Genomic DNA, 14,778 nt, shown 5'->3' with positions numbered 1-14,778 from the left:
CAAGGAGGAAAGGCCAAGTTCACTCAACCTTTTCTCATAAGGCATGATCTTCAATCCAGGCAACATCCTTGTAAATCTCCTCTGCACTCTCCCTCTATAGTATCCACATCCTTCCTGTGGTGAGGTGACCAGAACTGAACACAGCACTCCAAGTGGGGTCTAACCAAGATCTTATATAGTTGTAACATTACCTCTCGGCCCTTGAACTCAATCCCATGGTTGATGAAGGCCAACACACTATATGCCTTAACAAAACTGTCAACCTGCGCAGCAGCTTCAAGTGTCCTATGGACACGGACCCCACGATCTCTCAGATCCTCCACTCTGCCAATTCTTACCATTAACATAAATATTGCACTTTATCATTTTCAGGCACTGCACTTGGTTCTTAAGTTTTTAATACCTTATTCAACATTGTTATTGTTTTACCTTGTTCTAGCTCAATACATTGGATGATGACTTGATCTGTATAAAGGGTATGCAAGACAAGCTTTTCACTTTATCTTGGTACACGTGACAATAGTAAACCAATACCAATAATGCTAACTATGGAGGCATGAGAGAGGAGCTGGCCAAATCATAGAACACTACAGCACAGAAAACAGGCCATTCGGCCCTTCTAGTCTGTGCCAAAACTTTATTCCGCTAGTCCCGTTGACCGGCACCCAGTCCATAACCCTCCAGACCTCTCCCATCCAACTATCTATCCAATTTATTCTTAAAACTTAAGAGTGAGCCCGCATTTACCACTTCAGATGGCAGCTCGTTCCACACTCCTACCACTCTCTGAATGAAGAAGTTCCCCCTAAACCTTTCCCCTTTCACCCTAAAGCCACGTCCTCTCATATTTATCTCTCCTAATCTAAGTGGAAAGACCCTACTCACATTTACTCTGTCTATACCCCTCATAATTTTGTGAACCTCTATCAAATCTCCCCTCATTCTTCTATGCTCCAAGGAATAAAGTCCTAACCTGTTCAATCTTTCCCAAAGTTGATTGGAAGAAGACTCTGGCAGGGTTGACTAGAGTAGCAATGGCAGGAGTTTCTGAGAATAACTCAAAAGACACAGGATCATTTCACCACAAAGAAGATGCAGCACTCTAAGGGAGGATGAGGCAAATGAGGCTAACAAGGGAAGTCAAAGACAGCATAAGAGCAAAAGAGAGGGCATACAATATTGTAAAAACTAGTAGGAAACTACAGGATTGGGAAACTTTTAAAAAACCAACTGAAGGCAATAAATAAAGCAAAACAATGAAAAATGAAGGCAAACTAGCTAATAATATAAGAGAGGATACCGAAGTTTTTTTCCCACCAGACACATATATGAGCAAAAGAGGGAAAACTGGATATTGGACCGCTGAAAATTGATGTTGGAGGGGTAGTAATTATGAAAAAGGAAATGCTGGATGAACTGAATAAGTATTTTGCGTCAATCTTCACTTTGGAAGGTACCAGCAACGTACTAGAAATTCAGAAATTCGAGAGTCAGGGGCAGAAGTGAGTGCAGTCTCCACTGCTAAGAAGCTGCTTGTGAACCTGAAAGTATGAAGGTAGTTAAGTCACCTGGACCAGATGGATGACACCACAGGGTAGTGAAAGAGGTAGATGAAGAGATTGTAGTGGCATCAGCGGTGATCTTTCAAGAATCAGTAGTCAGGAATGATTCCAGAGGTCTGGAAAATCACAACTGTTACTCCAGTCTTTAAGAAGGGAGGAAAGCAAAAGATAGGAAATTATATGCCTGTTACCCTGACTTCAATGGTTAGTAAGATTAGAGTCCATTATTAAGGATGACATTTCAGGATACTTGGAAGCACATGATAAAACAGGACAAAGTCAGCATGGTTTCTGAAAGGGAGATCTACATGACAAACTTGCTGGAATTCTTTGAGGAAGTAACAAGCAAGATAGACAAAGAATAGTCAGTGGGTGTTGCTTACTTGCATTTCCAGGTTTTTCCACAAGATGCCACATGTGAAGCTGCTAAATAAGATAGGAGGTCATGCTGTTACAGGAAAGGCAATAGCATGGATAGAAGATTGGCTGACCAGCAGAAGGCAAAGAGTGGGAATAAAGGGGACCTTTCCTAGCTGGCTGCTGGTGACTAGTGGTCTTCTCAAGGGGCACTGTCGGGTCAGCTACTTTTTATGTTATACTTAATGCTCTGGATGGCAGAACTGGTGGCTTTGTGGTTATGTTTGCAGACAATACAAAGGTAGATGGAGGGGTAGGTAGCGTGGAGGAAGTAAAAGAAGTGGTAGATGGAATACAGCGTAGGGAAGTACATGGCCATGCAATTTTATGGAAGGAACAAAGGCATAGACTATTTTCAAAATTCAGAAATCCAGGGTGCGAAGGAACTTAGAAATCTTAGTGCAGGATTCTCTAAAGGTTAACTTGCAGGCTGTGTCAGTAGTAAGGAAGAAAAATGCAATTAGCATTAATTTTTAGATGACTAGAAAATAAAAGCAAGGATTTATAAGGTGATGGTCAGACCACATTTGGTGTAGTGAGAATACTTTTGGGCCCCATATCTAAGGAAGCATGTGGCGACATTGGATATAGTCCAGAAGAGGATTATGAAAATGATCCTGGCAATGAAAGATTTAACATACGAGGAGTGTTTGATGGCTCTCGATCTGTAGTCACTGGAGCTTAGAAGAATGAGGACAGATCTCACTGAAAGTTGCTTAATATTGAAACGCCTAGATAGAGTGGACATGGGGAGGATGTTTCCAGAAGTTGGGAGTCCAGGACCAGAGGACACAGCTTCAGAGTTCAGATCTCAGAATAGGTTCCTCATTAGTAAGGGTTTAAGTTATGGGGACAAGGCAAGAGAATGATGTTATGAGAGAATAATAACTCAGCCATGACAAAATGGCACGACAGATTTGATGAACCAAATGGCCTAACTCTACTATGTCTTACAGTTTTATAGTATAAATCATGACAAATCAGACATCAGATGGACCGCTGAAATTATTTCCAATATGGAACTGCCATAATTGGAAAAATGCAATGGAACACATTACAATGCAAGGACCAGTTCATGAAAATTGAGATATTACAAGAAATGGTCTTGCAACTCAAAAGAAATCATACTTTAATAGCCAAGTACAAAATTTTGCTCTTCAATTGTACCAAATAGCTGGATTAAAAAAAAATCTATAAATAAACTCTCAAATACTTTCCCTTTTGCCCATGTTTCTAGCTGCCTGCTTTCTAGAAAGGACATAAGAGCATACAAAATAGGAGCAGGAGTAGGCCAGCTGGCCCATTGAGCCTGCTTTACTAATCAATAAGATCATGATTGATCTGGCCATGCACTCAGCTCCACCTTTCTGCCTTTTCCACCTCACCCTTAAACTTCCTACTATGCAAAAATCTTTCTGTGCCTTAAATATATTTAATGAAGTAATTAGCCTCTACAGTATCCCTGGGCAGAGAATTCCACAATTCACTACACACTAGGAAAAGCAGTTCTTCCTCATCTCTGTCCCCTTGTTAGTCTCATTTATCAATGGAAACAAATTTCTTGCCTCTATTTTATCTATCTCTTTTATTACTTTATGTGTTTCGATGATACCCTATCTCTCCTCATAGGCAAATCCCCTCACCTCTGAAATCAACTTGGTGAACATCCTCTGAACCACCTCCAAACCCAGTACATCCAGTAAGGAGACCAAAACTGCATGCAGTACTCCATGTGCGGCCTAACCAGTATAGTTACAGCACAAACACCCCACTCTTAAATTCAATCCTTCTAGCAAAACAAAGGCAACATTCTATTTGTCTTCTTGATAACTCACTACACCTGCAAAACGACCTTTTGAGATTTATGCACAAGCACTCCCAAGTCCCTCTGCATAACAGCATGCCGCAAACCCTCACCATTTAAGTGTTCCAATCTTCTACTTTCCTTCCAAATTGTATGGTATCACATTTACTTACACTGTACATCACTTGCCAGAATGCTGCCCACTCACTTAATACACACACACACTCTCACTCTCATATATAAAATCGATCCTCTATGCATGCTAATACATAACCCTTAACTTCATACATCTTTATAGATAAGTCATATAATGTGACATTTTATCAAATCTCTTCTTGAAATCCAAGTATATAACATCCACCTGTTCCCCTCTGTCCACTGTGCTTCTTATATCCTCCAAGAAATCCAGCAAGTTTGTCAAACAAGACTTGTGGTTCCTGAATGCATATTACATCAGTCTGATGGAATAATTTCTATCTAGATGTCTCATTATATTTTTGCCTTAATGACACCTTCAAGCATTTCCCCTGACTACAGACATTAAGCTAATTGGCCTATACTTATCTGTCTTGTCTACATCCTTTTTGAACAGTTTGTGACATTTACTGCCTTCCAATCCACCAGGACCTGCCCAGAGCCTAGGGAATTTTGGTAACATAAAAGCCTCTATTATAAATGCAAAAATTTCTTTCAGTACCTTGGGATGAATTCCATTAGGACCAGGGGTTTGTTTATCATTAGGTCGTTTAGTTTTCTCAGCACTACCTCTTTAGTGATGGTGATTGTATCATCTACCTTTACATCCTTAACATCTCTCTTTGGTACGTCAGACATGTCCTCCACTGGGAAGGCTGACACATTTTCGTTCAAAGCCTCAACCATTTCTGCATTACCCAATATTAATTTTCTCTACTCATTTCTCAATGGACCTACATTCAATTTAGCCACCCCTTACTGATTTATAAGTATAATCACAAAAACTTTTGCTGTCTGTTTTATAAGTTAGTTGATGTTCATAATCTAGCTTCCCTGTGCATTCTTGGTGCCTCTTCGTTGCTGTTTAAAGTTTTCCAAACTTCCAGTCTCCCTCTACTTTTGGCAACTTTGTCTGCATGAGCCTTTAGTTTGATGTCTACTTGATTTAACTATGTTATCCAAGGCTAGCGTTTCCCACCCTTATTGCCCTTGCATTTAACTGGATTATGCTTCTGTTGAGCACTGTGAAATACCTCCTTGAAAATTTTCCACTGTTCTTCAACTATCCAAACAGTATTCCCAGCCTACCCCAGCCAGCTGTTCCCTCTTTTTGATGCGGTCTCCCTTGTTTAGGCATACTACTCTGGCTTCTGATTAAACTACAGCATCCTCCATTTGTATTTGACTCTGATCTACAGTTCCTTCGGCAGCCAGGTTTTAGATCAGGTCAGTGTTTTATGAATGGAGTGGGCAGCTGCCACCTCAAAATTTCGAGCAGTTGGCTGGCACTATGTGAGTCCTGTCAGGAATAAAACTTAACGTGGAAAGTGTCACCTACCAGCATCACACACTCCATCAGCGGCAGCCGCAGGGCCTGGTTGCCACAGAGGCTGACAACACAAGATGAAGTCTCCGGCGAAGCATCCAACAGTGTGAGTACAGCTTCCATGCCCATCTTGCTGCTCTGAGGATGGAAAACACAGAATATAACCAGACTACAAGAGAAAACAATCAAAAGAGGAAATGAGTCAAAAATTTGACTGGACAAAATAAGATTAGAGGAGTTTCATGAGAAACGTGGAAAATATAGCCATGTGGGCGGAATAGCCACTTTCTGTGCAGTAATTTCTACGTTCCCCTCAGGTTACGAATACCTGACTTAGGAACACCCCATATATATGAATGGGCTCTATCAATATTAAATTAAAATAACAACCAGTCTTGGGAAAGAAAACTGTTTACATGCAACTTCCTCTTAACATACTCTGCCAGTTTTACAGCAGGAAGCTGCTTAAGAGAGTTGCTTTGGAAATTGACAAGCAATTGTTCTTCTGATACTTGTACAATATTTTATTAAAAACTAACATCCACTGATACTTCAAGCCCATCGAAACTAGCGACTGCTTGTTTCTACATTGCTTCATTCCAATTCTATACTCTTGTAACATGGTAGGGGAATAGAATAAATACATGTTCATATTAATTGGCTCTCACCAGCACTTATGTAGCTGGATCCTGCCTGGATTTCCTGTCAGATCGCTGGCAGGCGGTAAGAGTGGGCTCCCTCACCTCTGCCCCTCAGGGCTGTGTCGTAAGCCCCCTCCTTCATTCTCTGTATACCCATGATTGTGTCGCCACCCACAGGTCCAATTTGCTAATTAAATTTGCTGATGATACTGCGCCGATTGGCCTAATCTCAAATAATAATGAAGCAGCCTACAAAGAAGCAGTCATCACCCTGACACAGTGGTGGCAGGAAAACCTCTTCCTCAATGTTGCAAAAACAAAGGAGCTAGTTGTGGACTACAGGAGGAATGGAGACAGGCTAACCCCTACTGACATCAATGGATCTGGGGATGAGAAGGTGAACAGCTTTAAGTTCGTCGGCATACACATCACCGAGGATCTCACGTGGTCTGTTCACACCAGCTGTGTGGTGAAAAAGGCACAACAACACCTCTTTCACCTCAGACAGTTGAGGAAGTTTGGTATGGGCCCACAAATCCTAAAAACTTTCTATAGGGGCACAATTGAGAGCATTCTGACTGGCTGCATCACTGCCTGGTACAGAAACTGTACTTCCCTCAATCGCAGGACTCTGCAAAGAGTGGTGCAGACAGCCCAGCACATTTGTAGATTTGAACTTCCCACTCTTCAGGACATTTACAAAGACAGGTACGTAAAAAGGGCCTGAAGGATCATTGGGGATCCAAGTCACCCCAACCACAAACTGTTCCAGCTGCTACCATCCGGGAAACAGTACCGCAGCATAAAAGTCAGGACCAACAGGCTCCAGGACAGCTTCTTCCACCAGACCATCAGACTGATTAACTCACGCTCACATAGCTGTATTTCTATCTTATATTGACTGTTCTGTTATACATACTATTTACAATAAATTACTTTAAGTTGCATATTGCACATTTAGACGGAGACGCAATGTAAAGATTTTTACTCCTCATGTATACTAAGGATGTAAGAAATAAAGTCAATTCAATTCAATGTAATACCGTAGACTAACAGTAATCGTGTTGAGTGAGCTTGTGACATGCTTTTCTGTAAAATTGGAACCAATTTAAAACTGGAAGGTATTCTGGTTACAAGAATATTAAGGTGCTTTTTGCACTGGTATGCTGAAAAGCTTAACAAATTGCCCCAAATAAAATACGGGCGAATATCCTCGGCACTGACTGCAGGCAGGTTATTAGGCCTGCTGCCACACAACGCATACAATGTCTGCAACATTCATATTCATGACAGATTTACAAACTTGTGTTTTAGCTGTAACCATTTCATTATCAGCAAACTAAAGACACTTAATGTATGGGGCAATCAAGTGCTATTTCAAAAACCTCCCATCTTCATTCCCCTTCACGCACCCTCCTTCCCTCTCACTTATCATCTGACAGCTTCTCCCCCCTTCCTTTACAGTCCTGAAGGGTGTCAGTCTGAAATGTCATCCCCTCCACAGATGTTGCCTGACTTGCTGAGTTCCTTCAGCATTTTGTATGTGTTGCTCAAAATCTCCAGCATCTGCAGAATCTTGTGTCTTACTTTTTCCGAAAATTTGTCTGATCTCCTGTACACTTGTGTATGCTTCCGAAAAATTACTGCTCTGACAAAGACATTACAGGAGAATTTCTGACTTCTCAAGGGATTGTCCACTAGAGAGTTTTCAAAACAGTGTAAATATCTCTTACTGTTCACATAACTTCTCATTTGTGTTACTGTGGAGCTTTAGAGTAGCTCTTAGAGATTTGGTTTACTGTAATTTTGAGATGATTTGAAAGGCAGCCTTTCTGAATTTACCCACAACTATTAAATACTTAATTTTGATTTGTCTAAAATCAAAAGACTGAAAAATATGCATCACCAATAAAAACTTTAGTTATAAATCTGTTTCTTATCCACACCACAGTTAATTGATTTGCTTTGAATTTTACTTCCATATACATGTCAAATTTGGTTCAGTGAGTAGCATTTGTATTTTGAGTGAGGACATTGAGCCAAGACAAATGTAAAATTTCTTATACCAAGATCAATTTTCTCCCTTTCTTTCACTACTCGATCCAAAACTTCCCAGTCCTCTGGCCTTCCAGCATCCCTTGTGACTTAGTGTGTCCTACTTTTCACTTTAACACTAATCTCAACCTCCTTTGTTAACCACAAGTTATGCCTCTTTCTCATGCAACCCCTCTTTTTAATTAGGCTAAATTCCTGCTGAAGGGTGAGTGTCAGACCATCAGCATATCTGCCACTATTCATCTACTGACACATCTCATAGCTCATTTTCCTCGCCCATCTTTGACAACTCCATCTTCATACTGTTATAATTGTCCTTATTTAAGTTAAAGAGAGTACTTTCGGGCCCTGTATTTTTCTAGCTGGTTCCCAAGGCAAACCATGGCACCTCTACTGATGCTGAACTCTCTTGATTATCCAACACCAATTTGGGAGCTGAGCTTGAAGCTTCGTAGGTAACATGTTCAAGCTACTTTGAGACCCATTCGGATAAGCCCCACAGTGAAGGAGCTAATGGGCCATAACAGTCAGAACAGTTACATAAACTCACCAGAATTCGATCGAATGCAGAAGGTGTTCCTCCTCGTTGGACATGCCCCAAGACAGTGACCCGTGTGTCAAATCCAAGACATTTAGAAACAAGCTGGGTGGAAAAATAAAACAGAAAATAGAATTACTTGGGGAAGTGGGGGTAAGGTGGTTGCATGGACCATGAAATAAGGCAACTCTCATCGGCTGCCATAAACATCAATCCATGTACAAAAATTCTATCAAATGGAACCAAACAGTGTGGTCTCCACTGTCCTTTAAATAAAGTGGTTGATACCCTAACCCCTAGTTATTCACTTTAATATAAATTATAAACAAGTCCTCATATTTCAAGTAGTTACACTCTGCATCATTTCTGAAGGCTAATAATTAACATATCAAATATACATGAAGGCATATCCTGGGGAAAATCTATTTCATTATAACATTTCAGTGATGCTCTTGCTAATTCTGGTACCTACATCTTTTACGTAGTTGGAGCTGATGGGATTTCCATGCTGGTCAATTGCTCCTTCTGCAAGGATGATGATATTCAGTCTCGAACCTCTACTGCGACTCTGGAGAAAGGACATGTTAGGTTGATCAATCAGACTTGGAAATTAGTAGGTGTTTCAGTTAAGTGTCTATAAACATCCGCTCATCAAAAAAAACTCTCCTGTGGGAAGCGGGGTCTAGCGCGTGTAAGGATCATTGCAGCCTCTCCCACCACCTGCCGTTTAGCTGAGGATGTCATCAGCACTCCACTCGGACAATAGCTCACATTTCGCAGGAGCCAAAGTCCAGGGGTGGGCATTCTGTGGCTGTTCCACATCCTCTTCTACCAACAAGCAAAAGGGCTGCTCGAGCATTGAAACATCAGATGGAGTTATTGACCCCCACCCGCATCCTTCATGGGTGGCTGAGTCTGCTAAAGCAGGCTGTGCACTACCTGAACTCCCAGCCAGAGGACTGGGGGTGTCCTGGCAATGTCGGATCTTCCAAAGGCGGAGGAGATGGAGTTGGAGGAGGGATCAGGGAAGGTTTGAGTGTCACGCCACCAGGGCACAGGGAGATTATGGCACATGCATCGGGGGATTACACGATTGATGGCACTACCAGGGGAAAGGGGATACTTCGTTTTAATACCCAGGGAGTAACTAGGAGGAAGGGAGTTTTGTCTCCCTAATTACAGAATGACTAAACGGTGAATGCTGATGGCAATGGCGATGATGGCGGTCACTTTGAGGTTCTACAACACATTCCCATGGAAGGTGTATAAGTAGGCGAACCAGATCAATGCTTCAGACTGTTGGGCTTGCATGAGGGTGCTATCACGTGCCACCGATACCGATCCCCTTTAATGAAAGACCGGACTATTGGAGGAACTTGTCAAGTTTCTCAGGTTTTGCCACTCTGTCCATTCCAGCCAACATCACCCTCTCGTATGGGAATTGCCTCAATGAACCTGAGTCTCAGTAACCCCTGGTGGAGGGCTGGTACTTCCCTGCTCACGATCTGTCTAATCCCAAAGTCATTGGTTGGAGAGTAATCCCTCTGCCAACAGGGAACGGGAAGGAGTGTTGCTGCATGCACAGGTCCAACCAGTCAGTAAGGCACAGCGAGCGTGAGTGGGAGCAATATCCTGGGAAGACTGCATCAACACTGAATGGTGCCGTGAAGGTGGGCACTCCCTGGATGCTCAATGGATATGTGGCACCCGTGCCTACTTGTAACTTCCAATAGGATGGTACAGATGGCCATCCAGGGTACGTGGTACCATACGTACAGCGCATTAACAGCCTGGATGAACACCCTGCCCATGAAGGTCGGTGCAGTAAGAGGCAGAAGGGTTCTGGATAATTGCCTTCCTCTGTGAGGTATGGCCAGGATGTCCCAGGAACTGATACGCGTGGCATCTGTGATGGAGACGCTGGGCAACGAGATGGCCACAGCGTTCAGGCATACAGAGGATTCACTAGCCAGAATGTCTGTTGAGATGCTGGCTACCTGGACCGTGGCTTTGCAAAATCAGATGGCCTTGGACTACCTGCTCGGGAAGAAAGTTGGCATTGGTGCTGAGACTGGTCAGGAGTGCTGCAGCTACATTCCTGATGAGTCTGGGATCATCACTCACCTGGCTAATCATATTCGGCAGTCAGTAAATAAGATCAGGAAAGTAGAGGGCCAGTTCCATAACTCCTATACCTGGGGGGCCCGGGAGATGGGGGAGGGGAGCTGGTGGTCTTTTGGGAGGTATAGGAGGCTCGTGGACTATTGCAGTACACTGGGTAGTAACTAATGGGCTGATAATTCTGGGTATCATTGTATTACGGTTTGTGTGTAGTATAGTGGGACGTCCACGGGGGTTTTATTAGCCTGTAGGCCAAGTGTCACGGTGTTGTGTCTTTCGAGGAGTGAAATGTTACAGTGTCTAACTTATCCACTCATCGAAAGCCACCCACCTCTACGCGGGAGATGGGGATTGGCACGTGTAAGGAGCACTGCAGACCCTCCCACTACCTGCCATTCAGCTGATGACATCACAGCACCGGTAATTTAAATCTAGCGCATGGTAACCACATGGTTCCTTTTCAGTCTCTGGGTTGCCGTGGATTGGATGGTCAAGAGTGCTACGGAAATAGCAAATAACTGGGGTCTGCTGCTCTAAAGAGGGCCTGGGCGCACACTTAACAAAAGTATTCACCACTGTGTGTACATTTACTGTCTATTTTGTCCTACCACTTTGGGCATCCAATTCAGATAAGTATTTGTAACTGAGCATTGCTTGAAGGGTTTACTGAACGTTTAGTGCTTGCTCTGTCCGGTCAATAAGTTAACTTATCGGTAGTGAGTGTCTTCTGTCCCCACTCACCGAACTCGCAAATCTGTTTCCACGCAACAAGTGTCACTGTACCTCAGTGAATAACATTCTCAACTTGTTAGGATGTGCAGAGTTCAAGCCCTTCATTGTACATTAATCCAAGGTGGCCAGTCTATCAGTTGTCTCCTGTACAGTGCTGCTTCAGTGTACTTTTTATAAATGTACACAAGAGTTTCAACCCATGATGAACACATGCTAACCAAGGCAGTGATTTTACTGATCTAATGACTAATAGAATTAATTAGTATTAAAACACGGCACAAGAATGGTCAAAATGTATCTTTGGCTTTTTTCTTTGAAAAACAGGGTGGTCAGATATCCAACCGTTCCTTACCTCTCCAAGTCTCTTACACATGAAATCTTCCCAGCCATCCTCTGGAGGGGCCTCTGGGATAAAAAGCCAGTCGGCACCAGAAGCCAATGCAGACACCAGTGCAAGGTATCTAAAAATAAAAGACCAAGGCAGGATGATTAATTACCAAGACAACCAGTAACAGGACAGCTCTAGCTGATGATAAAACTACCTACAGGAGAGCCGCTTAGTACAGGACATTCTGCCCAAAACAGTCTCTACTTGTTCTTCTTCTCCTCATATCACTTTAAACACAAAATCTTCTTTCACTTTCTCTCTCTCGTACCAATCCAGCTTTCTCTTTCCAACGTCTTATGCTTTAATCATAATCTTACGTTGCGATAGTGAACTCTACACTTTCAATGTTCACTTGATAGAAACGTTCCAGCAAGGTCTTAAGTTAAATTTGAGTTCTGTACAGCCAGCTTTCAGTATTGTTCAACTAAACAAAAATAAATAGATCATTACACTGGATAGATTTGAAGTTGGATGACACCCCAAGCTGAATAATCTGAAAAAATCTAAGGTAATTTTAATCTAGTCAATTTATATGATGGGTTTCCATACCCAATATTCTCTAACAACTTCAGCGGGGAATAAAAATTAGACAGCGTTAAACAGCATCTTACCAGAGCTTAGACCATATCACCATAAGACCATAAGATATAAGAGCAGAATTAGTCCATTTGGCACATTGACTCTGCTCTGCAATTTCATCATCATCAGGTGCCTTGCTCAGTTTGAGCTTTGACTGCTATGGCCCACACACTCCTGTTTCAGGTTAAGTGGATCAATTCATTGGTATTCATTTCCAGTTCTCTGGTTGCTGTCTCCATCATCATTTGTCTTTGTCTTCCTCTTGCTTTCAATCTCTCCCATAATTACCATGCACTCTAACTCCTCTTTCCTAATCACATGTCCAATGAAGTTATGTTGCCTTTTCATGATCTCATACATTATTTCTCTGTGTGTGTTTATTCTGTTCATGACATCCTCGTTAGATATTCATTTCGTCCATGATATTCTTTGCATCCTCCTCAAAAACCCACATCTCTTGTGCTTCAATTTCATCATAGCTCATCTAATTTTCCTCTCAGCCCCAATCTCCTGACTTCTCTCTGTAACCCTTCATACCCTGACCAATCAAAAATCTATCAACTTCTGCCTTAAATATACAGAAGGACTTGGCCTCTACAGTTGCCTATGCAAAGAATTCCAAAGATTCACCACCCTTGGCTAAATAATGCCTCCTCAGCTCCATTCTAATAGGATGCCCCTGTATTCTGAGGCTGTGTGCACTGGTCTTAGGCTCTCCCACCATAGGAAACATCCTCTCCACATCCACTCTATCAAGGCCTTTCATCGTTCCGTACATTTCAATGAGGTCACCCCTCATTCTTCCGAATTTTAGTGAGTACAAGCCCAGAGCCATCAGACACTCTTCATATGACCAGCCATTCAATCCTGGAATCATTTTCATGAACCTCCTTTGAACGCTCTTCAGTTTCAGCACATCCTTCTTAAGATAAGGGGCCTAAACCTCCTCACAATACCCCAAGTGAGGCCTCACCAGTGTTTTATAAAGTTTCAACTTGCTTTTGTATTCTAGCCCTCTTGAAATGAATACCAACATTGCATTTGCCTTCCTTACCGCAGACTCAGCCTGCAAATTAACCTTTAGGGAATCCTGCACAAGGTCTCCCAAGTCCCTTTGCATCTCAGTTTTTTGAATTTTCTCTCCATTTAGAAAATAGTCAATCCTTTTGCATGACTTCCCGACACTGTATTCCATCTGCCATTTCTTTGCCCATTCTCCTAATCTGTCTGAGTCCTTCTGTAGCCCCCCTACTTCCTCAAACCTACCTGGCCCTCCAGCTAAGTTCATAGTGTCTGCAAACTTTGCAACAAAGCTATCAATTCCATTATCCAAATCATTGGCATATAATGTAAAAAGAATTGGTTCTGGACTTCCTGGCAGGTGGGTTAGTTTAAAACGGCATACACTTGGCATCTAACTCACTCAAAAGTTTGACAGACAGCTGGAAAATTTCATAAGCAGCAATTCAGTGCTGACACCCTTTCATAGCCTAGGACATTGCAGAATTCATCTGACACGCTGGGGCACAGTAGTTAGGGCCAACAATCAGAATCTTTCCTTGGGAAAAGACAATTAATTAGCGGTTTAGGACTGAAAAACATTATTTGGTCCCCTGCACTGACATTCGTGATTTGCATAAACAAGCTCCAGAATCAGATTTATTGTCACACGTTGTGGAACTTGTTGCTTTGTGGCAGCAGTGCCGTGCAAGATACAAGAATGACTATAATTTATAATGAGTTAGTTCGAGCCCTGTTCAGAAATCTGATGGCAGAGGGCCAGAAGCTGTTCGTAAAACATTGAGTGTGGCTCTTCAGGCTCCTGTACTTCTTTCATGATGGTAGTAAAAAGAGGGCATTTTCCTGATGAAGGTCTTTAATGAGGGGTGCAGCCTTCATGAGACACTGCCTCTTGAAGATGTTCTGGTGGCAGGGAGGCTAGTGCCCATGATGGAGTTAGCTGAGACTACAGCCCACTGCAGCTCTTACAATCCTGTGCATTGGAGCCTCCAGTCTTTGATGTCCTCAAACTCATAATGAGGTAGAGCCACTGGTGCTCCTTCTTTGTGCCGAGCCCAGGATGTTAATCGTTTGAGGTGTTGACACCCAGGAACTTGGAAGCTGCTCACACTTTCCATCAATGACCTCTCAACGAAGACTAGTGCGTGTTCTCCTGATTTCCCCTTCCTGAAGTCCACAATTCCTTGCTCCTATTGACATTCAGTATGAGAATGTTGTTGCAACACTACTCAACCAACCCATCTATCTCACTCCTATATGCCCCCTCATCACCAGCTGAGATGTTGCCAGCAACAATGGTGTCATTGGCAAATTTATAGATGCTGTTTCAGCTGTGCCTAGCCACATAGTCATGGGTATAGAGAGAATAGAGCAGTGGGCTAAGCACACATCTTTGAGA

At 42.6% G+C, this 14,778-nt stretch overlaps 1 protein-coding gene across 3 annotated transcripts in view; it reads right to left on the bottom strand.

Moving 5' to 3' along the window:
- Positions 1–14,778, bottom strand: part of LOC140199351 (ATP-dependent 6-phosphofructokinase, liver type-like) — a 53,048-nt gene that overhangs the window by 19,106 nt on the left and 19,164 nt on the right. For all 3 annotated transcript variants that reach the window (XM_072261251.1, XM_072261253.1, XM_072261252.1), the window contains 4 exons: positions 11,745–11,853; positions 9,012–9,107; positions 8,552–8,644; positions 5,318–5,443 (listed from right to left, as the gene is read on the bottom strand). In XM_072261251.1, coding sequence (XP_072117352.1) covers positions 5,318–5,443; positions 8,552–8,644; positions 9,012–9,107; positions 11,745–11,853 — 424 coding nt within the window. The remainder of the gene's footprint in view (positions 1–5,317; positions 5,444–8,551; positions 8,645–9,011; positions 9,108–11,744; positions 11,854–14,778) is intronic.

The sequence above is a fragment of the Mobula birostris genome, chromosome 6 (genome assembly GCF_030028105.1).
Source record: "Mobula birostris isolate sMobBir1 chromosome 6, sMobBir1.hap1, whole genome shotgun sequence".
NCBI classification, from domain to species: Eukaryota; Metazoa; Chordata; class Chondrichthyes; order Myliobatiformes; family Myliobatidae; genus Mobula; species Mobula birostris.
The sequence above is the reverse complement of the archived record's forward strand: the minus strand, read 5'-3'. Positions and strand labels throughout refer to the sequence as shown.